The sequence below is a fragment of the Lithobates pipiens genome, unplaced genomic scaffold (assembly GCF_037356315.1).
Source record: "Lithobates pipiens isolate NorthernLeopardFrog02 unplaced genomic scaffold, aLitPip1_a1.2 Scaffold_35, whole genome shotgun sequence".
In the NCBI taxonomy this organism is placed as follows: domain Eukaryota; kingdom Metazoa; phylum Chordata; class Amphibia; order Anura; family Ranidae; genus Lithobates; species Lithobates pipiens.
The window spans coordinates 16,170,435-16,194,129 of record NW_027507811.1 but is presented as its reverse complement, the minus strand read 5'-3'; the positions used below and the strand labels follow the sequence as shown (position 1 = coordinate 16,194,129).

Here is a 23,695-nt window from a genome sequence, read left to right as displayed (position 1 = left end):
CTGTATGACATCTCTGGTGTGTAACCAGGCTCCCTTTCTGATGGAAACACTTCCCGCACTCTGAACATGAAAAGGGACGCTCACCCGTGTGACTTTTCTGGTGACTAAGGAATTCTTTTTTCCTAGTGAAAGATTTCCCGCACTCCGGGCATAAATAGGGACGCTCGCCCGCGTGACTTTTCTCATGTCTAAGAAGCGCACTGTTTTTAGTGAAAGGTTTCCCGCACACTGAACATGACAATGAACTCTCTCCCGTGTGCGCTCCTTCATGTCTTGAGGACGATTCCTTGGGATTAGATGGATCTGTTGATCTCGCCATACTTTGAGATCTTAGATGAGGAGTCTCTGGAGTTCCATCAAGTGATACATCAGATGCCTCCTGAGGATTGGAGGGATCCATTGCTCTCTGTGTAGTCTGAACAATAAAGTTTTCTCCCGAAAATTGTTGTGTGACGTCATCATTTGCATCGCAATTTGAAGGTAAATTAGGGTTTCCCTCAGAGATGTTCTGGAGATCGCATCCACCTGTCGAAAAACAATTTTAAAATACGTTTTAGACGTGTTCTTCATACCTTACATTCAAAAAAATCACGTGTGTTCATCTAAGACTAAACATCTGACCACAAAATGTTGAGATTGCATTCGATAATCTGTTGTGGTCTCTCAATAAGAGCTCCGAAGAGCCACCAGTACAATCATTAGCCTGAGAAATCAAACCTAACCCATCACAGAGACAGCAAAAATGTGAGGAGAGGCCAAAAATCAACGATTCGGTAGAAGCTTAAAAAGAAGGCGGGAACTGGGGAGCTCGGCAACACAGAGAGACCTGGACAACCCCAGAAGACAACTGTTGCTAAAAGATTGCAGAATTCCTTTAACCACTTCAATACCGGGGGGGGCACTTAAACACCTTCCTGCCCAGACCAATTTTGAGCTTTCAGCGCTGTCGCACTTTGAATGACAATTGCGCGGTCGCGCTACACTGTACCCAAATGAAATTTGTATCATTTTTTTCCCACAAATAGAGCTTTCTTTTGGTGGTATTTGATCACCTCTACGGTTTTAATTTTTTGCTAAACAAATAAAAAAATACCGAAAATTTTGAAAAAAAAATTTTTTTTTTTGTTTGTTTCAAAACTTTGCAAATAAGTACGTTTTCTCCTTCACTGATGGGCACTGATGGGGTTACACTGATGGGCAATGATAAGGCGGCACTGATGGGCACCGATGAGGTGGCACCAATGAAGTGGCACTGATGGACACCGATATGTGGAACTGATAGGCGGCACTGATGGGTGGCACTGATGGGCGACACGGATGGGCACTGATAGGTGGCACAAATTGGCACGGATTGGCATGGATAAGTGGCACAGGTGGGCATGGGTTAGGCGGCACAGGTGGGCATGGGTAGGCGGCACAGGTGGGCATGGGTAGGCACTGATAGGCGGCACAGATGGGAACTGATAGGCGGCATTGTATTATAATATATTGTACTAATGGATGCCAATCAGTGCCAATCAATAATGCATGCCAATCAGTGATGCCCATTGTGGGCACTGATTGGCATCCATTATGGGCACTGATTGGCATCCATTGTGGCACTGACTAGAATCCCTGGTGGTCTAGGGTGGCATACATTGTCCTTGGCATCCCTGGTGGTCTGGTGGCGTCCCTGGTGGTCCAGTGTGGGCATCCTCGGGGGGGGGGGGGCTGTGCTGATAATCGATCAGCACAGACCCCCCCTGTCAGAGGAGCAGCCGATCGGCTCTCCTCTACTCGCGTCTGACAGACGCGAGTGAGGAAAAGCCGATCACCGGCTTTTCCTATTTACACTGTGATCAGCCGTGACTGGACACGGTTGATCACGTGGTAAAGAGTCTCCGTCGGAGACTCTTTACCGAGATCGTAGTTGCCGGGTGTCAGGCTGACACCCCGCAACAACGATCGCCGCGGGGCGCGCAGCGGCTCATAATCCTGATCACGTCATATGACGTCCGGTCAGGATTATGAAACCACTTTGCCGCCGTCCATTTGCTATAGGGCGGGCGGCAAGTGGTTAATATTGAAGATAAACTCCTTCATGACATCTAGCCAAGTCAAGAACACTCTCCAGATGGTAGAAGTATCGTTGTCAAAGTCTACAACCAAGAGAAGACTTAATGAAAACGAGAGTTAGACTTACCGGTAACTCTGTTTCTAGGAGTCGTCCAGGACAGCACTAGAGATAGGCTCCACCTCCAGAGGCAGGAAACACAAACCAGATCTTTAAAGGGCGGTCTCCGTCCCTTCCCCTTCAGTCTTGTAAACGAGAACTTCCCCGGAAACGGCTTCTGTAACGACAAAAACACTTGTCCAGCATTATAACAGCATATAGGGAGGGAATCCATGCTGTCCTGGACGACTCCTAGAAACAGAGTTACCGGTAAGTCTAACTCTCGTTTTCTCTAGTCGTCTGTCCAGGACAGCACTAGAGAGGATCAACGAGAACTTACCAGATTAGGGGGGGACTACCGCTTGAAGGACCTTTCTCCCAAACGCCTGGTCTTGCGCTGAGATAAGGTCCAATCTGTAATGCTTCATAAACGTCGAGTAGCTTGACCAAGTTGTTGCTCGACAAATTTGTTCTGGTGTTGCTCCAGCTCGCTCTGCCCATGAGGTCGATAGCGCCCGTGTGGAGTGAGCCATGGGGGAAAAAGGACATTCCATTTTCATTCCTTTGTAGGCTTCTACAATAGCTTGTTTGATCCACCTTGCAATTGTATTTTTTGAAGCTTGTGACCCCAATTTTTTACCCGCATGTAAAACAAATAATGCATCTGATTTTCTAATGTTTTTTGACATCTCCAGATATTGTAAGACACAGGCTCTCACATCCAGTTGGCTGAACTCAACCTCCTTAGGATTAGTGGGAGACCCACAGAACGAAGGCAAAACAATTTCCTGTGTTCTGTGGAATTTTGTCACTACTTTGGGTAAAAACCCAGGGTCCGTGCGCAACACCAGCCTATCCTCAAAAATTTGTAAAAACGGCTCTTTCACCGAAAGTGCCTGAAGCTCGCTAATGCGTCTGGCTGTGGAAATAGCCACTAGGAACACCGTTTTAAGCGTGATCCATCTCAAGGAAGGTTCTTCTTCCAGAGACTTTTTTACCCATCCCTGTAACACAATTGACAGGTCCCATTTGGGTAAAATTTTGAAAGGAACAGGTTTAATCCTGGTCAACCCCTTAAAGAACCTGCTAACTAGCGGGTCTATCGCCAGAGGTTGATCCAAAAAAACAGACAGGGCCGTAATTTGTACCTTTAAGGTACTAATGGCCAGCCCCTTATCCACACCGTCTTGTAAAAATTCCAAGACTGTCGGGATACTTATAGACACCTTTTTAGTGTCCAACCATGAACAAAAAACTTTCCAGTATTTAACATAAATTGCTTGGGTTACCTTCTTCCTACTAGCAAGAAGTGTTTTAATTACCCTATCTGAGAGTCCCTTAGACTTCAAGAGACTTTCTTCAGACGCCAGGCCGATAACTTTAGGGTCTGTAGTTCTTGTAGCAGAACTGGACCCTGAGACAGCAGATCCTCCCTCTCGGGCAGTATGAGGGGAGGTTCGTCTGTCAGGCCCAGCAGCACCGAGAACCATGGTCTCTTCGGCCAGTACGGAACCACTAGTATCAATGTGGTCTGTTCCTGCAAAAATTTCCTCAGGACTAGAGGAATTAACTTGAATGGGGGGAAGGCGTAGCAAATGTGAAAAGCCCAGCTTTGTGCCAAAGCATCTATCCCTTTTGCCCCTGCCTCCCTCTCTAGGGAAAAGTATACTGGGACCTGGGTGTTCGCTTTCCTGGCGAACAAGTCCACTTCCGGAAGACCCCATTTGCGCACTAACATCTGGAAAATCTCCCTGTTTAGTGACCATTCTGATTCGTACACCCGGTGTCGACTCAGAAAGTCCGCCAGGTGGTTGTCCACCCCTTTTAGATGGACCGCTGAAAGCGATTTTAGGTTTTCTTCTGCCCAATGCATGATCGTACTTGTTAGCTTGATCAAGGACGGGCATCTTGTTCCTCCCTGCTTGTTTAGGTAGGAAATCGTCACTATACTGTCCGAGAGGACCTGTACATGGTGGTCCTTCAGATCCCTGGCGAACACCCTTAAGGCTTCCCAGACTGCCTGCAACTCCCTCCAATTGGTTGACCTCTGGGACTGTGTCTTCCCCCAGCATCCTTGGGCTACCTTCGACCCCAAGTGGGCCCCCCAGCCCCAAGCACTGGCATCCGTGGTGATGCGAACAGACACTGGAGGAGACCACCAAAGACCCCGTACTAGGTTCTCTTCTCTCTTCCACCACCAAAGAGACCTTTTGGTCTTTGAGGATAGATGGATAGTCCTGTCCAGGGACTCTTGTGTCCCGTCCCAGCTGCCCAGAATATTGGCCTGGAGACACCTGAAATGAGCTCTTGCCCAAGGAACTGCAGGGATTGTTGCCACCAATAGGCCCAACCCTGCCATAGCTGACCTGATGGAAATTGTCTGATTGGACTGCAGGAAGGTTACCATGTCTTTCACCTTTATCACTTTTTCCTCCGTGAGGAAGACTTTCTGTGACACTGAATCCACCAGAAAACCTAGATACTGTAAGACCTGTGTTGGTATCAGGTGTGACTTCTCTTGGTTTATCAACCACCCCAACCTTTTTAGACAAGAGATAGCTACCCTCAGATCTCCCTGCAGTTGGAGCTTTGAGGGGGCAAAGAATAAAAGGTCGTCCAAGTACGGTATGACAGCGATCCCTTTCAGTCTTAGGGGAGCCAATGCTTCTGCCAGGACCTTGGTGAAAATCCTGGGGGAAGAAGACAGACCGAAAGGCAGAGCCCTGAATTGGAGGTATCGAATCTGACTTCCCCAAAGAATCGCTATCCTCAAATACTTTTGAGAGTCTTCTCGAATCGGGATGTGAAGATACGCGTCCCTTAGGTCGAGAGAGGCCATGAAACAATTTGGAGGGAGTACTGATCTCACTGTAAAAATTGTTTCCATCCGGAATTTCCTGTAAGTTACCCACTTGTTCAGTAACTTCAGATTCAAGATCAACCGGAATTTGCCTGACGGTTTCCTTACTACAAACACGTGTGAATAGAAACCCTGATTTATTTCCTGTGGCGGAACTGGCACTAGAACCCTCTGATCTATTAAATCGCCAATTTGCGACAGCAAAGCTGACGCTTTCTGGGGGTCTTTGGGAGGTTTGGTCAGACACATCCTTGCAGGTGGGACGTGTGTGAACTGTATTTTGTAACCCTCCCTGATGATCCTCCGGATAAAAGGACTTGGAGTAGTGTATTCCCACTGTGGGAGGAACTGCCCCAGTCTCCCCCCCACAGGAACCGTGTCACTGGGATTTAGTGGTTTTTTTAGAAGAGGAAAAGAGATTGCTTTTCTGTTTTCCTCCCATCCACTGTTTCTTAGGAGTTGACTCCTTAGAGGTCTGTCCTTGTGACTGTCCCTGTCTTTGAGGACGAAAAAAGCGTTTGCCTGTAGTCTTCTTAGGTTTGACAGGAAAAGCCTTTTTCTTGTCTGCAGTACGGTCCAGGACTTTCTCAAGATCCTGTCCGAACAGAAGGTCTCCCTCAAAGGGGATGCCACATAACCTCACTTTTGAGGCTGAGTCTCCCGACCAAGACTTCAGCCAAAGTGCCCTACGTGATGAATTTACGAGGGCAGCGGTCCTGGCTGACAATTTAACAGACTCCGCAGAGGCATCTGCTATATAGCCTGCTGCTTTATGTAGCATAGGAAGGGAATCCAGAATTTCCTTTCTGGAGGTCCTCCCTTCCAAGTGGCCCTGTAATTGTTCCAGCCAGACCTCCAAGTTGCGAGCCACTATTGTCGTGGCCATTGCAGGTTTTAAGTTATTCATGGTTACTTCCCATGACCTCTTTAACAGTACTTCCATCCTTTTATCCATGGGTTCCTTTAGAACACCCATGTCCTCAAAGGCGAGATCTGTTGACTTTGCACACTGGGAAAAAGCTGCGTCTACCTTGGGCACTTTATTCCAAACACAAGAGGGGTCCTCGCTGAAGGGGAATCTCCGCTTCATGCTTTTAGGAAAAAATAACTTTTTCTCTGGTTCCTCCCACTCTTTTTTGATTGAGTCTATCAGTGTGCTATGAACCGGAAAGACCCTAACTGAATCAGTTTTAAGGGTCTGATACATCCGGTCATGCAAGGACAGGGAGACTGGCTCCTCTCTGATTTCGAGCGTCTCATAAATTACCCCCAGTAAGGCATCAACCTCCTCGAGTGAGAGCCTGTATCTGGGAGAGCTTGACCCTTGAACAGGAACATCTCTGGATGATGCCGCCTCACTTAGGCCATCCAGAGAATCAAGTTCCTCCTCCTCTGATTCGTCACCTACAACTGGGGTGGAAGCAGAGGGGACTGCGGCTGGTTTTGGGGTTTCAAGGTTCGCTAACATTGCTTTGATGGACTCCATTTCTTTCTGTACTCCAGAAATCAAATCCTTACAAGCTCCCGTAGCTTCCTTATAGACCAATTTGTCTATGCATGGTTTACAAAGGGGCTTAGACCATCCTTCTTTTAATTTAGCCATACATGAAGGACATCTCTTCTTCCCCCCTGACCTCTCTGGTTCTTTGGGCAGAGCCTAAGGCAAAGAGAAGGAGAGAAGAAGGAAGGGAAAAAACAAACAAGCCAACGTCAGCGAAACCTTTAGCAAAATAGGACGCCTTCACCAAACACCTATGTGCACCCCACCAACCGCTAACAGGATTCGCAAGACTCTTTAGTCCGGATCCTGTTTTGAGAGAGAGAGGGAGGGGGGAAAAATACACCTGGACCATTTCAAAATGCCTTTGCATTGATTAGTCCATTACTCCCCCCCCCCCCCCTCTCTCCCAGCCCTGTAGGTACAAGACACCTCTGTGTTTGCCTACCTGAGCTGGTTCGGCTCCACTGCCACTCTCCACTGCATCCATTTCGTTCAGAGCACGCCTGAAGGCTTCCCCTCGTAACGGTGATGAAGCGATGCAGCACGAACGCTTGAAGCACGCGCTTAACCGCCTGGAGGTTTTCCTTCGTAATGGCGATAAAGCGATGCAGTGCGAACGCCTCGTGGCTGCGGCTTTTTATAATAGCCGCTAAGGTCCCGAACGTCCACGCTCGCCGCGCGACCCAGAACCGGTAGTGGATTGCCGGAAGTCCTCTATCCTCCTCCTGTGATGCACAGGCCGGAACTCGAAGCCTGTGCCCGCCCCCCGCCTGACTTCGCGCCAATTTAGAACCTATTGTCAGGCGGGGAAACGAACGCCCTCCCCGGGCTTCAGAAGGAGAACGCCGGTTCGAAGCTGCAGTCAACCCGACCGGAGGACTTCAAAAACGTCCGTTAACCAACAGGTAATCCGAACTCCTTCCCTGTCTCTTATGGGCTATCCCACCGTCAGGGGAAGGGGAGCTCCTGATCCAGCCTCCTCCTCCGGTGGAGGAAACACAAAGACTAAAGGGGAAGGGACGGAGACCGCCCTTTAAAGATCTGGTTTGTGTTTCCTGCCTCTGGAGGTGGAGCCTATCTCTAGTGCTGTCCTGGACAGACGACTAGAGAAAGTAAAAATACAGAGGGTTCACCAGAAGGACACCAAGGAACTCACACCGGGCACTTCACTTACGTTCATGTATAGTGGACCTGCCCAATTGGCTCATGGTCTATGGACCCAGGTCTACAATATGTTGTGAATACTTTTTGAGGCCGATATCCCGATGCTGGCTCTACGTAACCTGAGACCAGATGGACCCAGATGGACCCAGGTCTACATTATGTTGTGAATACTTTTTGAGGCTGATATCCCGATGCTGGCTCTACTTAACCTGAGACCAGATGGACCCAGGTCTACAATATGTTGTGAATACTTTTTGAGGTTGATATCCCGATGCTGGCACTACTTAACCTGAGACCAGACTAAATCAACGATTCGGTAGAAGCTTACAAGAGAGGGCAGCAACTGGTGAGCTTAGCAACACGGAAAGACCTGGACAAACCCAGAAGACAACTGTTGCTAAAAGATTCCTTTAATGTTGAAGATAAACTGCTTGATGACATCTAGCCAAGTCAATAACACTCTCCAGGTGGTAGGAGTGTCATTGTCAAAGTCCACAACCAAGAGAAGACTTCACGAAAGTAAATACAGAGGGTTCACCAGAAGGACACCAAGGAAGTCACACCGGGAACTTACGTTCTGGTGGACCTGCCCAGTTGGCTCGTGGTCTATGGATAATTTTTGAGGTTGATATCCTGATGCTGGCTCTACTTAACCTGAGACCAGATGGACCCAGGTCTACAATAAGTTCTGAATACTTTTTGAGGCTGATATCCCGATGCTGGCTCTACTTAACCCGAGACCAGATGGACCCAGGTCTACAATATGTTGTGAATACTTTTTGAGGCTGATATCCTGATGCTGGCTCTACTTAACCCGAGAGCAGATGGACCCAGGTCTACAATAAGTTCTGAATACTTTTTGAGGCTGATATCCCGATGCTGGCTCTACTTAACCCAAGACCAGATGGGACCAGACTAAATCAACGATTCGGTAGAAGCTTAAAAAGAGCGTGGGAACTGGTGAGCTCAGCAACATGGAAAGACCTGGACAACCCCAAAAGACAACAGTTGCTAAAAGATTCCTTTAATGTTGAAGATAAACTCCTTGATGACATCTAGCCAAGTCAAGAACACTCTCCAGGTGGTAGGAGTGTCATTGTCAAAGTCCACAACCAAGAGAAGACTTCATGAAAGTAAATACAGAGCGTTCACCAGAAGGACACCAAGGAAGTCACACCGGGAACTTACGTTCTGGTGGACCTGCCCAGTTGGCTCATGGTCTATGGACTCAGGTCTACAATATGTTGTGAATACTTTTTGAGGCTGATATCCTGATGCTGGCACTACTTAACCTGAGACCAGATGGACCCAGGTCTACAATATGTTGTAAATACTTTTTGAAACTGATATCCCGATGCTGGCACTACTTAACCTGAGACCAGATGGGACCAGAGGACCAGACCAAATCAATGATTCTGTAAAAGCTTAAAAAGAGGGCAGCAACTGGTGAGCTCAGCAACACGGAAAGACCTGGACAACCCCAGAAGACTACTGTTGCTAAAAGATTGCAGAATTCCTTTAATGTTGAAGATAAACTCCTTCATGACATCTAGCCAAGTCAAGAACACTCTACAGGTGGTAGGAGTGCCGTTGTCAAAGTCTACAACCCATAGAAGACTTATTGAAAGTAAAATACAGAGGGTTCACCAGAAGGACACCAAGGAAGTCACACCGGGCACTTACGTTCATGTATGGTGGACCTGCCCAAATGGCTCATGATCTATGGACCCAGGTCTACAATATGTTGTGAATACTTTTTGAGGCTGATATCCCGATGCTGGCACTACTTAACCTGAGACCAGATGGGACCAGAGGACCAGACCAAATCAACGATTTGGTAGAAGCTTAAAAAGAGGGCAGGAACTGGTGAGCTCAGCAACACGGAAAGACCTGGACAACTCCAGAAGACAACTGTTGCTAAAAGATTCCTTTAACGTTGAAGATAAACTCCTTGATGACATCTAGCGAAGTCAATAACACTCTCCAGGTGGTAGGAGTGTCATTGTTAAAGTCTACAACCAAGAGAAGACTTCATGAAAGTAAAATACAGAGGGTTCACCAGAAGGACACCAAGGAACACCGGGCACTTATGTTCACGTATAGTGGACCTGCCCAATTGGCTCATGGTCTATGGACCCAGGTCTACAATATGTTGTGAATACTTTTTGAGGCCGATATCCCGATGATGGCTCTATGTAACCTGAGACCAGATGGACCCAGATCTACATTATGTTGTGAATACTTTTTGAGGCTGATATCCCGATGCTGGCTCTACTTAACCTGAGACCAGATGGACCCAGATGGACCCAGATGGACCCAGGTCTACAATAAGTTGTGAATACTTTTTGAGGTTGATATCCCGATGCTGGCACTACTTAACCTGAGACCAGATGGACCCAGGTCTACATTATGTTGTAAATACAGAGGGTTCACCAGAAGGACACCAAGGAAGTCACACCGGGAACTTACATTCAGGTGGACCTGCCCAATTGGCTCATGGTCTATGGACTCAGGTCTACAATATGTTGTGAATACTTTTTGAGGCTGATATCTCCACACAGTCTCCAAACTGTTACTCAAGGGCCGGATGTGGCCCTTTGCTTGCTTTTATACAGCCCTAGGGGCCCCACTGATGCCAATGATGGGGCAACATTTCTCCCAATGCACCAACAATGGGGCACTATTCCTGCCACTGACAATGGGGCACTATTCCTGCCACTGACACCAACAATGGGGCACTATTCCTGCCACTGACAATGGGGCACTATTCCTGCCACTGACACCAACAATGGGGCACTATTCCTGCCACTGACAATGGGGCACTATTCCTGCCACTGATACCAACAATGGGGCATCCTGCCACCAGTGTTAATTTTGTCTACTAAAATGACTAAATGAATACTATTTTAGTCGACTAAAATACGACTAAAACAATTGAGATTACTAAAATACGACTAAAACTAAAATGGCATTTTAGTCAAAAGACTAACACTAAATTGAAATTCGACTTCAAAATTAACACTGGCCTGTAGTGCATGTTCATACCTCAATACCTTAAATAATAACATATGCCATTTTTTTCACTGCAGCAGCATATAAGGAGTTTTGAAATTGTAGAGAAATGTTAACTAATGCATTACAATTTAATTACACCCATTCGATTTCAGATGAGTAAAATGAGTTTTAGGTCGAGTAAAATGTACTGGAGATTTAGTTGACTAAATACGACTAAAACTAAAACAATTGCAGAAGACTAAAATGGGACTAAAACTAAAATGCCATTTTAGTCCTAAGACTAATGCCGCGTACACACGTAGCAGACTATCCGGCGGACTTAGTCTGGCAGACTTTCTGCCGGACTGTCCGTTGGACTTTCCGAACGAGCTACCTGCCCACACACGGTGCTTTTGCGGCGGACTAATACGGCGTACTAAGTCCGCCGGACTATCCGCCGTACTTTTTAAATGAACGGACTCACCCACACACGCGGAGGAAAGTCCGCTCATTTTGAATGCGTCTCCAGGTAGCCGGGGCCAGCGAAGGAGGCGTCGCTGGCCCCGTCACCTGGTATGGCCTTAAAGGGGAATCCCTACGCTGAAAAAAAACGGCGTGGGGGTGCCCCCCTAGGTCCATATCAGACCCTTATCCGAGCACGCTACCCGGCCGGCCAGGAAAGGGGATGGGGACGAGCGAGCGCCCCCCCCCCCCCCCTCCTGAGCCGTACCAGGCCGCATGCCCTCAACATGGGGGGGTGCCTTGGGGAAGCATCCTCTGGGACTGTGACATCATAATGGGCGGGGACATCATCCGGCGATGTCCCTATATAAGTCGCCGCGCGCCGCGTCCCTGCCATTGTGACCGGAGACAGCGACGAGGCAACAGAAGACCCCCTCTTTGGTTCTTCTTGCCGGGCCACCGCGCCTTCTTATAGCTCTTTTACAAGCGGTGGCCCGGCAAGAAGAACCAAAGAGGGGGACAAGACCCCCCGAAGTCGGAAGAAGAGGGCGGCGGCGAAGAAGAAAACCGGGCTCCTCCGCTAGTGAAAGAGCTAGCAAAAGAGCAGAAGATAGCGGAGGAGTCTGGCGAGAAGACCCCCGAAGACGGAAGAAGACCCCCGGAGCTGTGCAATAAACTATTGTAACCCTTGTGTGTTGTTTTTTTTTACTTTTTTTCACAGGTGAATGGGTAGGGGTACATTGTACCCCATACTCATTCACATAGGGTGGGGGGCCGGGATCCGGGGGCCCCCTTATTAAAGGGGGCTCCCGGATTCCGATAAGTCCCCCGCCCGCAGACCCGACAACCAACGGCCAGGGTTGTCGGGAAGAGGCCCTTGTCCTCATCAACATGGGGACAAGGTGCTTTGGGGTGGGGGGGCCGCACCCCCCCATGTTGAGGGCACGCGGCCTGGTACGGCTCGGTCGGGTAGCGTGCTCGGATAAGGGTCTGATATGGACCTGGGGGGGACCCCCACGCTGATTTTTCGGCGTAGGGATTCCCCTTTAAGTCCATACCAGGTGATGGGGCCAGCGACGCCTCCTTCGCTGGCCCCGGCTACCTGGAGACGCGCTCAAAATGAGCGGACTGTTCTCCGGGCGGGAAAAGGCTGTTCATTTCAAAAGTACGGCGGACTGGCACACACACGGCCGTACTGTCGGCCGAAATGCGAGTCTGGTGGACAGATTGGAATGCAAAAATACTTTTAGTCCGCCGGACTTTTGGGTAAAAAAAAGTCCGCCGGAGCCCACACACGGGCGGATTGTCTGCCGGACTTGAGTCCACCGGATTGTTTGATCGTGTGTATGAGGCATTAGACTAAAACTAAATCGAAATTTGCAGCCAAAATTAACACTGCCTGCCACAATGGGGCACTATTCCTGCCCACTGACACCAACAATGGGGCACTAGTCCTGCCCACTGACACCAACAATAGGGCACTTCTTACTCCCACAGAAGGCAGAGCATTTTCTACTCCCACCAGCCACTGTCTGGCCCCACTAAAGCCTGAAGGACAGTAAACTGGCCCTTTGTTTATAAAGTTTGGAGACCCTTGATATAAAAGGAATGGACAACACAGAAAAAGTTAAAAAGAAAACCAAATCAATTATAAAATCAGTTCTCTCAGATTTGTATTGCCTACAGCCCACTTAAAAATACAATACTAGGACCACGTTTAATGGATCTTGGTGAGAGAAATATTAAGGAGGATCAAAGAGAAAGAGCACATAAGTGTATAAAGGAATGGACAATAGATAAAGAAAAAAAGAAAAAAAAAAGAAACAAAATCAATTCTCTCACTCAATCAATTAAAAAAATCAGTTCTCTCAGGATTTGTACTCCCTACAGCCCCAGTAAAAAAAAATAAAAAAAAAAAAGAAAATTGTTAGGACTATATTTGATATTCCTCTCAGCAAGATCATTTAAGAAAGATCAGAGAAAAGAAAAACGCATAAGAGTATAAACGAACGGACAACAAAGAAAAAGTAAAAAAAAAAAAGAGAAACAAAAATCAGTTCTCTCCGATTTTTATTCCCTACGGCCCACTTAAAAGGGGCTGAAGGGCAACAAAGCTAATAAAGGGTCTGGAGGATATTAGTTATGAGGAAAGGTTGCGAGCTCCGAACTTATTCTCTCTGGAGAAGAGACGCTTGAGAGGGGATATGATTTCCATATACAAATACCGTACTGGGTGACCCCACAATAGGGATAAAACTTTTTTGTGGAAGGGAGTTTAACAAGACACATGGCCACTCATTAAAAATGAGAAGAAAAGAGGTTTAACCTTAAACTACGTAGAGAGGTTTTTTTTTTTACTGGAAGAGCGGCAAGGATGTGCAATTCCCTTCCACAGGCGGTGGTCTCAGCGGGGGGCATCGATAGTTTCAAGAAACTATCCCCTGAACGACCTCAACATACAGGGATATACAATGTAATACTGACATATAATCACACACATGGGTTGGACTAGATGTCTTTATTCGACCTCTCCTACTATAACTATAAATGTAAAGATGAGGAATAGCCTTCCAAAGAGACTTGTTCCTAGCTGACTGGAAGCGTTTCTGATATTTGTAGGAAGAACCCCCGTAGAATGTGGATTTGGGGAGTTATCTGACTGTCTTTTGGGGATTCTTTGAACCTGAAGAAAATTGGGACAAAACTTTACGTGGCTTTTCTGCCCTCCTTTTGATCAACTGGCACTTTGGATTTTTCTTTTGTAGGTGAACTCCGTAGAAACGTCTTGGATATCAACCTAACAATGTAAATACATACTTTATACAGGAAGGAGAATAAAAATGTGGAAGGTTTTTGCATTCAGTGTTTATGACTTACTTGTGTCCTCATGTAGAGAAGGTTCCTCCGGTTTACTTTCCATAATCATCTCCCCCTCCTCCATAGACTGCTGATCTCCACTCACCAACCTCTCTTCTTCTTCCTCTTTATCCTCAACTTTGATGTCTTTCCGTTCTTCATTCTAAATTCCAGAGATGATAGAATAGATTTGTAAAAAGTAACACGAGATTACATAGAAGAATGTCCTCTCATAGCTTAGAACACTTTTTTTAGGTTGGTCCCACCTACCTGATGATGGTGGGGGATGGTGTGACCTTCCTGTGTGGAATCCCGGGGATACAGAGGAAGGGGCCATCTCTCTGGTGGGTTCCCATTACTGGATCCATCTGTAGGAAACACACACACTGACTGAATACATTGTTTCTATGTGTTTATCAGATGATGGGGGATCTAGGTGGAGCCTCCGTACTGCTCTCTCCTTTACAATAAAGTCTCCTGAGTGCCTCTTGTGCTTCAGACTGTGGGGGTACAGACTGGCTTCTCGGACCTGTCTGTTCCTGCACCAGAGAGGTAAGCCACCAAGGATCAGGGCCCTGATGACCGCCAACCCCCCAGGACAAGGTTTGCAGTATACCAGGCCTGGTGAGTGGATCCTTCTGTGTTTTTTTTTCCACTGCTAGTAATCCATTACAACTAGAGATTAACAGCCCTAAAAGTAGTTCATTGCATGCAGTCCTAAAGAGACTGTAACGTGCACCACCGTACAGTTTGGGCCCCACAGTTATCCTGGAATACAGAGGATGGGGATCTCCCTGGTGGGTTCCTGCTACTGAATCCATCTGTAAGAAACACACACACTGACTGAATACATTGTTTCTATGTGTTTATCAGATGATGGGGGATCTAGGTGGAGCCTCCGTACTGCTCTCTCCTTTACAATAAAGTCTCCTCTTACCCGGTGATGTGAGGGGCGGCTGATTGTCCATCATGACGTCCTTGTAGAGATCCTTGTGTCCTTCTAAATACTCCCACTCCTCCATGGAGAAATAGACAGTGACATCCTGACACCTTATAGGAACCTGACACACACAATGATACAGTCACCATCCAGACACATCCCTTGTCTGTTACTGGATAATGTCCCAGAATTCCCAGCACCACTCACCTCCTCTGCCAGCAGCTCAGTGATCTTCTTAATTACTTCTAGAATCTTCTTTTCTTTGCTCTCAGGCTTCAGGCAGTGAGGTGGAGGCACTGTGATGGGTGATGCCCCACGAAGACAGCTGCTGTGTGTTAAAGGCTCACCAGAAATGTTCTTCACTACTTTGTAATCCTAAGTAAAAAAGAAAGTAATCACTAAAGACATCCCAGAATCCTCCTAACCTCAGGTCTGTGTTTTATCAATAGAGATAAGAGTGATGTCATGTGACCTCCCAGAATCCTCCTCACCTCTTTGGTCAGGTCTGTGTTTTATTAATAGAGATAAGAGTGATGTCATGTGACCTCCCAGAATCCTCCTCACCTCTCCGGTCAGGTCTGTTTTATTAATAGAGATAAAAGTGATGTCATGTGACCTCCCAGAATTCTCCTCACCTCTCCGGTCAGGTCTGTGTTTTATTAATAGAGATAAGAGTGATGTCATGTGACCTCCCAGAATCCTCCTCACCTCTCCGGTCAGGTCTGTGTTTTATTAATAGAGATAAGAGTGATGTCATGTGACCCTCCAGAATCCTCCTCACCTCTCCGGTCAGCAGGTAGATGATCTCCAGGGTGAGGTCTAATATTCTCTCAGTCACCTGGCTTTGGTCTTGGTCCATCGTTATTGATTGGGTTAAGTTATCCAAACAGGACATTCCTCCCTGTCAACGAATAACAAACCGATAATTAATTGCACTGTACTGGGATGAAGGTGTCACCACAACATTCCTCCTTCATAGTTCTCATGGGTACCTCTTGGACCTTTTTGTTATACTATATTACAGACACCCTTCAGCTATTTTTCAGTTGATAAGTTGCACTCTTACATAGCTAAGATCAAGTGTAGTATCTGTTCTTATCAGTTGGGAAGCCTTCTGATGAGGATGGAGAACCACTGGTCGAAGCCAGGGGAGGGGACCCTGGCCTTCTGGCTTGGATTGTGGCAGCTTTAGCTCTGGTCAGTTTTTCGGGAGGGAACGTTTGTTCCCCTTTTTGCCTTCGTGGGGGAACGGCCAGTACTTCCCGAATGTAATTAGGTAGGAGTGACGGGAGCGAGGGTGTGACCTGATGGTAAAGGGTCTCACTAAGCTCCTGGATCTCCATGCCTTCCTGACTGGGGTGGGGGCTGTCGTGGTCTGGGTTGGGGGGTCAGGGATGCTTCTGTTGAAAAGCCCATGGTGATGTGCCCCTGGAGTGGCAGTCCAGGGGTGCCTTATGTTCACTGTGCTCGCACTTTGATATTCGGCACCTTGGTCACGTCACCAGACCACACGCTTTTTCACACCTGCCTCTAGGGCTCGGCCTTTTGGCTAGGACCAGAGGAATTTTTGATTCCTGGCCGGAGGGCCTGGCCATTGTATTACACAATGGTCACATTTTCACTCTCTTCTTCACTATCCATTTCCTCACTATTTATTTATTTTATTTGTGTTGTGTGTGTCACGTTTGTCACTTTCACGTTTTTGATGAGTAGGGTGTCGGTCCTCGGACCAATCCTGAAAGTCTTGTGGGAGGGCGGACATAGGCCTTCTGGCTTGGTCCAACCTCCATTGGGGGGCCTACCTTGGGGGAAGCCCCATAGTACCTAGGAGGTTCTGTTTCGGCAGTCCTCCCGGGGAAAGGCGGTCATCTGGCTTCGGCTAGATGAGTCTGGTACCTCAGTCCCTGTCAGGAGCCTAACGCCCCGGGGGATCAGGGCATGGTCCTTCCTAGTGGAGGACATCAGACACCTGTCTGCACTTTTTAGTGTGTCACTCCTGATGTGTGTGCATTTTTTTTATGCACCGGGTGGAAGTTTTTTGGGTGTGTTTGCACGCCATTGGCTTTTTCAAAAAAAAAAAAAAGAAGTTGCACTCTTACATAATTTTACCAGAGCAATCCCTAATAACCTTTGGAGGAACTCTAGGCTTCCAGGAAACCCTTGCTGAGAAAGACTGATGTAGTAGATTGAAAAAGTGGTCATTATTTCCCCGAAGCTGATCTGTAGGCAACTACTTGACCATACAGCAAGACCAGATATAAAAACATTTTTTATGCATATTTCATTATTTCTCTGAGTGTCCAATTTATCCACCATGAACAATCTAAACATAACCTTCTTATAATCCTCTAAGTAGAAGTGGTATGCTGGCCGTAGGCGGTTTAAATCTCGGCTGGTTCAGCAGCCATAATTTGAACCATGTACTGTATGAGCAGGCTGATTGTACCCAAGTGGCTCCATCTACCTGTGTCCCCTCATTCACCTTCGAAGGATAATGTAATAAGCACATACATGGGCACAGAAACGTAGAGGTCCTCTATATAGTATTCACAAATTGTATAATATTTTGCCTCTATTATCCAGCACTGCCACAATAAATTAATCAAATTAGGTTTATCAAGAATCTTGGAGAACTGAAAAGCTCCCCCCTGCAGTCCAAAGCACAGATGGGGCACTGCAGTTCAAACATGCTTGACTAGGCTAACAGAATCTGATCAGAAAACGTAAGGTGGAAACGTCTCACAACGGAACCCAACCACTGTATAGAGAGGTAAATATACGGCTTTAACCTGAACTCCTCCTGGCTATGCTCCTCTGACATGTTTCGCCCCACCTACGGGGCTTAATCATAGCTTATGATTAAGCCTCGTAGATGGTGCGAAACATGTCAGAGAGGCACAGCCAAGATGAGTTCAGGCTGAAGCCATATCTTTACCACTTTATATAGTAGACATGTGCATACCAGAAATTTTTGTTCTGTTTTGGGTGAATTTGCTCATTAAATTTAGTTTCCTCATACTCCTTATATAGAACCGATTTGTTTTTTGGAATGCATTTCGTGCCTTCGACATTCGCTTCGTGTGGATTTGAGGTGACATTGAGGTTGGTGATTTATGAACAAAACTAAATGCCTGATGGTAGAAAGAGCTAGATGCCCACTGCTCAAAGCCACCTGTGAGAATCTGATGAGCTGCTGGAAAAAAATCAGGGTGCCTGCCTGGTCTGCAGACATAGAAATCCAGGTAAAAAACAAAGAGCAATGGTGGCACATCCAAAAAACAAAAAAGTTTATTGGAGATCCCTAAATTCAAGGAACATGACATATGTACATCAATCTAAAAAGGTGCTCAATGGACAAGTTTCACACAAACGTGCTTACTCAGTGATGATCCAAAAAGATGCTCAGTGGATGAGTTTCATACAAACGTGCTTACTCAGTGATGATCCAAAAAGATGCTCAGTGGATGAGTTTCATACAAACGTGCTTACTCAGTGATGATCCAAAAAGATGCTCAGTGGATGAGTTTCATACAAACGTGCTTACTCAGTGATGATCCAAAAAGATGCTCAGTGGATGAGTTTCATACAAACGTGCTTACTCAGTGATGAGTAAGCACGTTTGTGTGAAACGTGTCTACTGAGCACCTTTTTGGACTGATGTACATATGTCATGTTCCTTGATTTTATGGATCTCCAATAATCTTTTTTGGTTTTACTCCTGGATGTGCTTCCATTTTTCTTTGTTTTACCTAAATGCCTGATGGGCTCTATGAAAATGTTTAAATTGAATCTCTCTCCAAATTTCACTCATTTGGCTTTATTACAACATTTTCAACCATACTGGATACAGGACCATGCTCCCTCTGGTGGCATACTCAAAACACTGTCCATATGGCTATGAATCCTGAGCTTAATGGAGAATCCGACCCTTGCCTTCCTCCGAAAAATGATAAAACCCCAATAGTCCACACTTTTCAGATAGCTTATCCAATAAACGTGCAAAATGTGGATGGGGCTTTAACAAAAATGTATTTCCCAGAACCGAAATATGGAGATTCCCAAGTTGTGTGTATTGTAGAACATGTACTCCAAAATACGATACTTCTGATGAAGTAAGGAGAATGGTAACAAGGATATAGGACCAGGCTTCTTCTGGTGGAATACTCAAAACCCTTCTCATATGGCTATAAATCCCGAGTTTAATGGAGGATCCAAACCCTTGTTTTTCCTCAAAAAATGATAAAACCACAATAGTCCGCACTTTTCAGATGGCTTATCCAATAAATGCATAAAATTCAGATGTGGCTTTGATGAAATTGTATTTCCCAGAACTTAAATAGGGAAGCTCCTAACTTATGTATATTGTAGAACGTTTAACTCCAAAATACGATACTTCTGATGAAGTAAGGAGAATGGTAACAAGGATATAGGACCAGGTTTCCTCTGGTGGTATATTCAAAATCCTTTCCCATACGGCTATAAATCCCAAGTTTAATGGAGGATCTGAACCCTGGTCTTCCCTCAAAAAAAAATTATAAAATCAGTAAAGTCAACACTTTTTAGATCACTTATCCAATAAATGCATAAAACCGAAATTGGGAAACTCCTAAGTCGTGCGTATTGTAAAACATGTAGCTGCAAAATACGATACTTCTGATTAAATCTGGAAAACGGCAACAAGGAACTATCAGGACGTAACACGTTTCGTAGATTCACCCTACCAGCTTCTTTTCAAACATGGAAATCTCAAGTTTGCCCCCCCCAAAGAAAAGACCAAAACCGGTAACAAGGAACTATCAGGACATAACACGTCTCGTAGATTCACTCTACCAGCTTCTTTTCAAACATGGGAAGCTCAAGTTTGCCCCCCCCCCAAAGAAAAGACCAAAACTGGTAACAAGGAACTATCAGGACGTAACACTTCTCGTAGATTCACTCTACCAGCTTCTTTTCAAACATGGAAAGCTCGGGGGGCGTGGCTAGCCGGCGGAGCGGATGGACGCTCAGTGAAGAGCTCCTCGCACACACGGGCCAAAAGGGGGAGATTATCCGGTTTACAAGCCTCGTTGCCTGGCGAAATTCACCTCAGGAGGAGCGGGCAAGCCTGGAGATGCCTCAGCGCAAAAGAAAAAGCGGTGGAAAACCGAAAAAGTTGCCAGACTACTTCCTTACACAGCGGAGGCAGACGGAGCAAGATGGCGGCGGTGCACGAGGTGGAAAAGAGCATGGCGCTTACACAGCGTCCAACAGACAGGTACCAACTCCGAACCTCCCAGACCATCCACACCGCTACTCAGGGAAAATCACTAGCACTCCCCCGTTGTGGGGGATGACTAGCCCTGCCAAAAGCAAGCCGAGGCTGGATAGTGGTGACAGAGAGGAGGCTGAAGCAAGTTTGGATTCCTCTCTGGAAGACACCAGAGAGCTGCAGGATTCCCTGTCAGAATTCCCCACAGCGAATGCCCCTATTCTGGACACAACATTGAAAGACATGCTGGTGTCACTGCGCTCCACGATCCATGCTGACATTCAGACTCTCACTAGGAACTTTAAATCAGAATTATCCTCAGTGTCGCAGAGAGTGGCTCATGTTGAATCTAAAATGGGTGAATTTGCTACAACTTTCAATGACCTGGTGGATGCCCATAATGACAGGGATGAAGAAATGATGCTCATGAAACTGAAATTAGCAAATTTGGAGGATAGGTCTAGGAGGAATAATATTAAAATTCGCGGCATTCCTGAATCCGTTAAACCTCCAGACCTGAAACATCACTTTTTACAGATTGCTAAAACAATCCTCCCAGAGGCACCGCTGGAAGACTTACTTGTGGACCGCATCCATAGACTTCCCAAACCTAAACATGTGGCTGCCCATCTTCCGAGGGATACCATCGTCCGTATCCATTTCTACCACATCAAGGATCAGTTTATGGCAGCAACAAGACGCAGAGAATCCCTACCAGAAGATTTGCAGGATTTATCCTTCTTTGCTGATCTGTCGGCGTTTACGATGCAACAACGCAGGCAACTATCCACCATCACGAAAGCGTTACATAACCATCGCATTCTTTATAGGTGGATCTACCCTGCTCGCTTACAAATTGTTCGTGAGGACACTACTCATACCATCTCTACCTTGAAAGAAGGTCTGCGGCTCCTAAAGGACTGGCAAATCCTAGAACCAGAACGCGCGGACGAATCAGATTAAGGATGAGTATGCTTATTGCCAAGTGTTCAAGAAAAGGACACGAGCTCAATAGTTTCTAAGTTCTTTTTTATATTCTCCCCCTGATGGCCCGACCGCCATGTAGCCGTTTCAGTTGTTCTACGTTTATTTTGTTAGATTTCTATTTCTGTTTGCAGAATTTACTGCCTTTTGAGTCCCCTGTAAGTTGAGCGGTAAATCTTACTGCACTGGTCTGCAAGTAGTTCGCTCACGTACGTGGCGAATTCCTTCCATTGACCGATCTACGCTGCACCATTTTGTGGTCAGTTAATAAGTTTATAATCTCTATTGCACTCTTATCTGTGTGGTATTGTACACGAGCCATAATTACAGTGTCCTAACCTTCTCTCAGGTGCTCATACGGACTCAGTTTTTTATTTTTTTTCTGTTTAACAGGTCCTCTTGAGTAGGGAAATAAGTCGTAATAAATTTTACTAGTTTGACTAAAAGAAGGTGATTCCCCTTCGACACCATGCCTTTTCGCATCTCATCACTCAATGTTAAAGGCCTTAATAGCCCTTTCAAACGTCAGTTGGCATGGAAAGAAGCTAAACGCTTACATAGCGATGTCATTTGCTTTCAAGAAACCCACTTTGCTACCCACAAAGCACCTGCATTCCAAAACCGGCAATTCCCCCATGTCTTTCTAGCGAATTTCTCTAAAAAGAAAAGAGGGGTGGCTATCGCTGTTAAGAATACAGTCCAATTTAAACTTATAGAGGTTCTCTTAGATGACTTAGGCCGTTATGTTGTGCTAGTATGTGAAATCAATAATATGACAATAACTCTGGTTAATGTGTATGCACCGAATGTCAAACAACTCTCTTTCTTGAACAAACTATGGAAAAAGGTGTCTGCAGTTAAACAGGGGAGGGTGGTGTGGTGCGGAGATTTTAATGTGGTTCCTGGGGGGGAGATGGATCTCTCCAGTACTGGTAAACGTAAAAAAAAAAAGGGTATCTCTGGGGAGCTTCATCTCTCGCTCAGAGCTTTTTGATGTATGGAGGTGTCAACACGCATCTGAAAAAGATTTTACTTTTTATTCAAATGTTCATCATAGTTACTCACGTATTGATATGTTCTTAGTGGATAAATTTACCTTACAGCAAATCTCCAAATCGGAGATTCACTGCATCACATGGTCTGACCATGCACCGATTTCGGTTGATGTGGGGGATACCCGATTGGAAACAAGGGCCAATAGATGGAGAAACGATGTCTATACGTTATCTCAACCAGAGCATAGGAAATATATTGAGGAGGAACTTGTAGCATTCTTTGACCGAAATGTACCCTCAGTGAGTGATCCCTTCGTTATATGGAACTCCCATAAAGCCTTCATAAGAGGTTTGCTTATTCAGTTAAACTGTAGGGTCAGGAAACAACGAACGGAAAAATTAGACAACTTGTTGAAAAAAATAAGTCAGTTGGAATCTGAAAACAAACGACAAACCACCCAATCCCTTAGGGAACAATTGTTTTTAACTAGACAGGAATTAAGATCCCTATTGGTAGCACAACATGACCGCCATTACCGATCTCTTAAAGCCCAGAACTATGGTTTTGGTAATAAGGCTAGTAAACTATTGGCCCAGCAAGTAAAGGACAAGGCAATTCGCCAAAAACTGCCCTACCTCTTACATCCCAGTACTAAAGAGAAACACACAAATCCACAAGAAATAGCTGACTTGTTTAGTGAGTATTATAAGACACTGTACAACTTACACTCAGATAAGGAAACGCACCAACCCACCGAGTCCTCCATAACGACATTTTTGGATTCGATTAATCTACCTAAATTATCCAATGATGACCTGGAGCACCTAAATACACCCTTCACGTTATCGGAAATAGAGAAAACTATAGCCAACCTTCCACGTAATAAGGCCCCAGGCCCCGACGGGTATTCGTCGGAATATTACCAACTTTTTTAGTTCCAACCTGGTTCCACATCTGTCCCGAGTGTTTGATGCCGCGACTGCAGCGGCATCCTTCCCTCCAGAAATGCTCACAGCGACGATCGTTACTCTTCCAAAACCGGGCAAAGACCCTAACATACCGCAGAACTTTCGTCCGATATCTTTACTGAATGTGGACGTAAAACTCCACGCGAAATTGCTAGCAAATAGATTGACTAAAGTTCTTCCCAAATTGATTAACTATGATCAAGTTGGGTTTGTTATGGGACGTCAGACTACAGATGCTACCAGGCGCATGATCAATCTCATACATATGGTGGAGTGCAGGGGGGAGCCTTCTCTGCTTCTTTCACTAGATGCAGAGAAGGCTTTCGATAGAATTCACTGGGGTTATCTGCGCGGAGTACTCTCCAAATTTGGGATAGAGGGTACGATACGTGACGCTATACTTGCCCTTTATTCACATCCTTCAGCCCATGTGTATACTGAGGGTTTATACTCTAAGCCCTTTGACATAACGAATGGGACCAGGCAGGGGTGCCCCCTGTCCCCAATTATTTTCGCCCTCGTGATGGAGCCCCTGGCGGAGAGATTGAGGGAGGACTTTCTGATAGAAGG

General features: G+C 46.1%; 2 protein-coding genes across 4 annotated transcripts in view; both read right to left on the bottom strand.

Annotated features, from left to right (window-relative positions):
* Positions 1 to 23,695, bottom strand: part of LOC143955573 (zinc finger MYM-type protein 1-like) — a 78,275-nt gene that overhangs the window by 8,457 nt on the left and 46,123 nt on the right. For 2 of the 3 annotated variants that reach the window (XM_077465652.1, XM_077465651.1), the window contains exons 2-7: positions 15,711 to 15,830; positions 15,137 to 15,304; positions 14,927 to 15,050; positions 14,260 to 14,357; positions 14,011 to 14,152; positions 1 to 525 (exon numbers count right to left, since the gene is read on the bottom strand). In XM_077465652.1, coding sequence (XP_077321778.1) covers positions 1 to 525; positions 14,011 to 14,152; positions 14,260 to 14,357; positions 14,927 to 15,050; positions 15,137 to 15,304; positions 15,711 to 15,824 — 1,171 coding nt within the window. In that variant the 5' untranslated portion in view covers positions 15,825 to 15,830. The remainder of the gene's footprint in view (positions 526 to 14,010; positions 14,153 to 14,259; positions 14,358 to 14,926; positions 15,051 to 15,136; positions 15,305 to 15,710; positions 15,831 to 23,695) is intronic. The other variant, XM_077465654.1, reaches the window with a different exon arrangement.
* On the bottom strand, positions 2,220 to 4,184 carry LOC143955744 (uncharacterized). Its single transcript, XM_077465865.1, has 2 exons — positions 2,493 to 4,184; positions 2,220 to 2,330 (listed from the first exon to the last, which is right to left on the bottom strand). The coding sequence occupies exon 1, from the start codon at positions 4,057 to 4,059 to the stop codon at positions 2,497 to 2,499; it is 1,563 nt and encodes a 520-aa protein (XP_077321991.1). The 5' UTR covers positions 4,060 to 4,184; the 3' UTR covers positions 2,220 to 2,330; positions 2,493 to 2,496.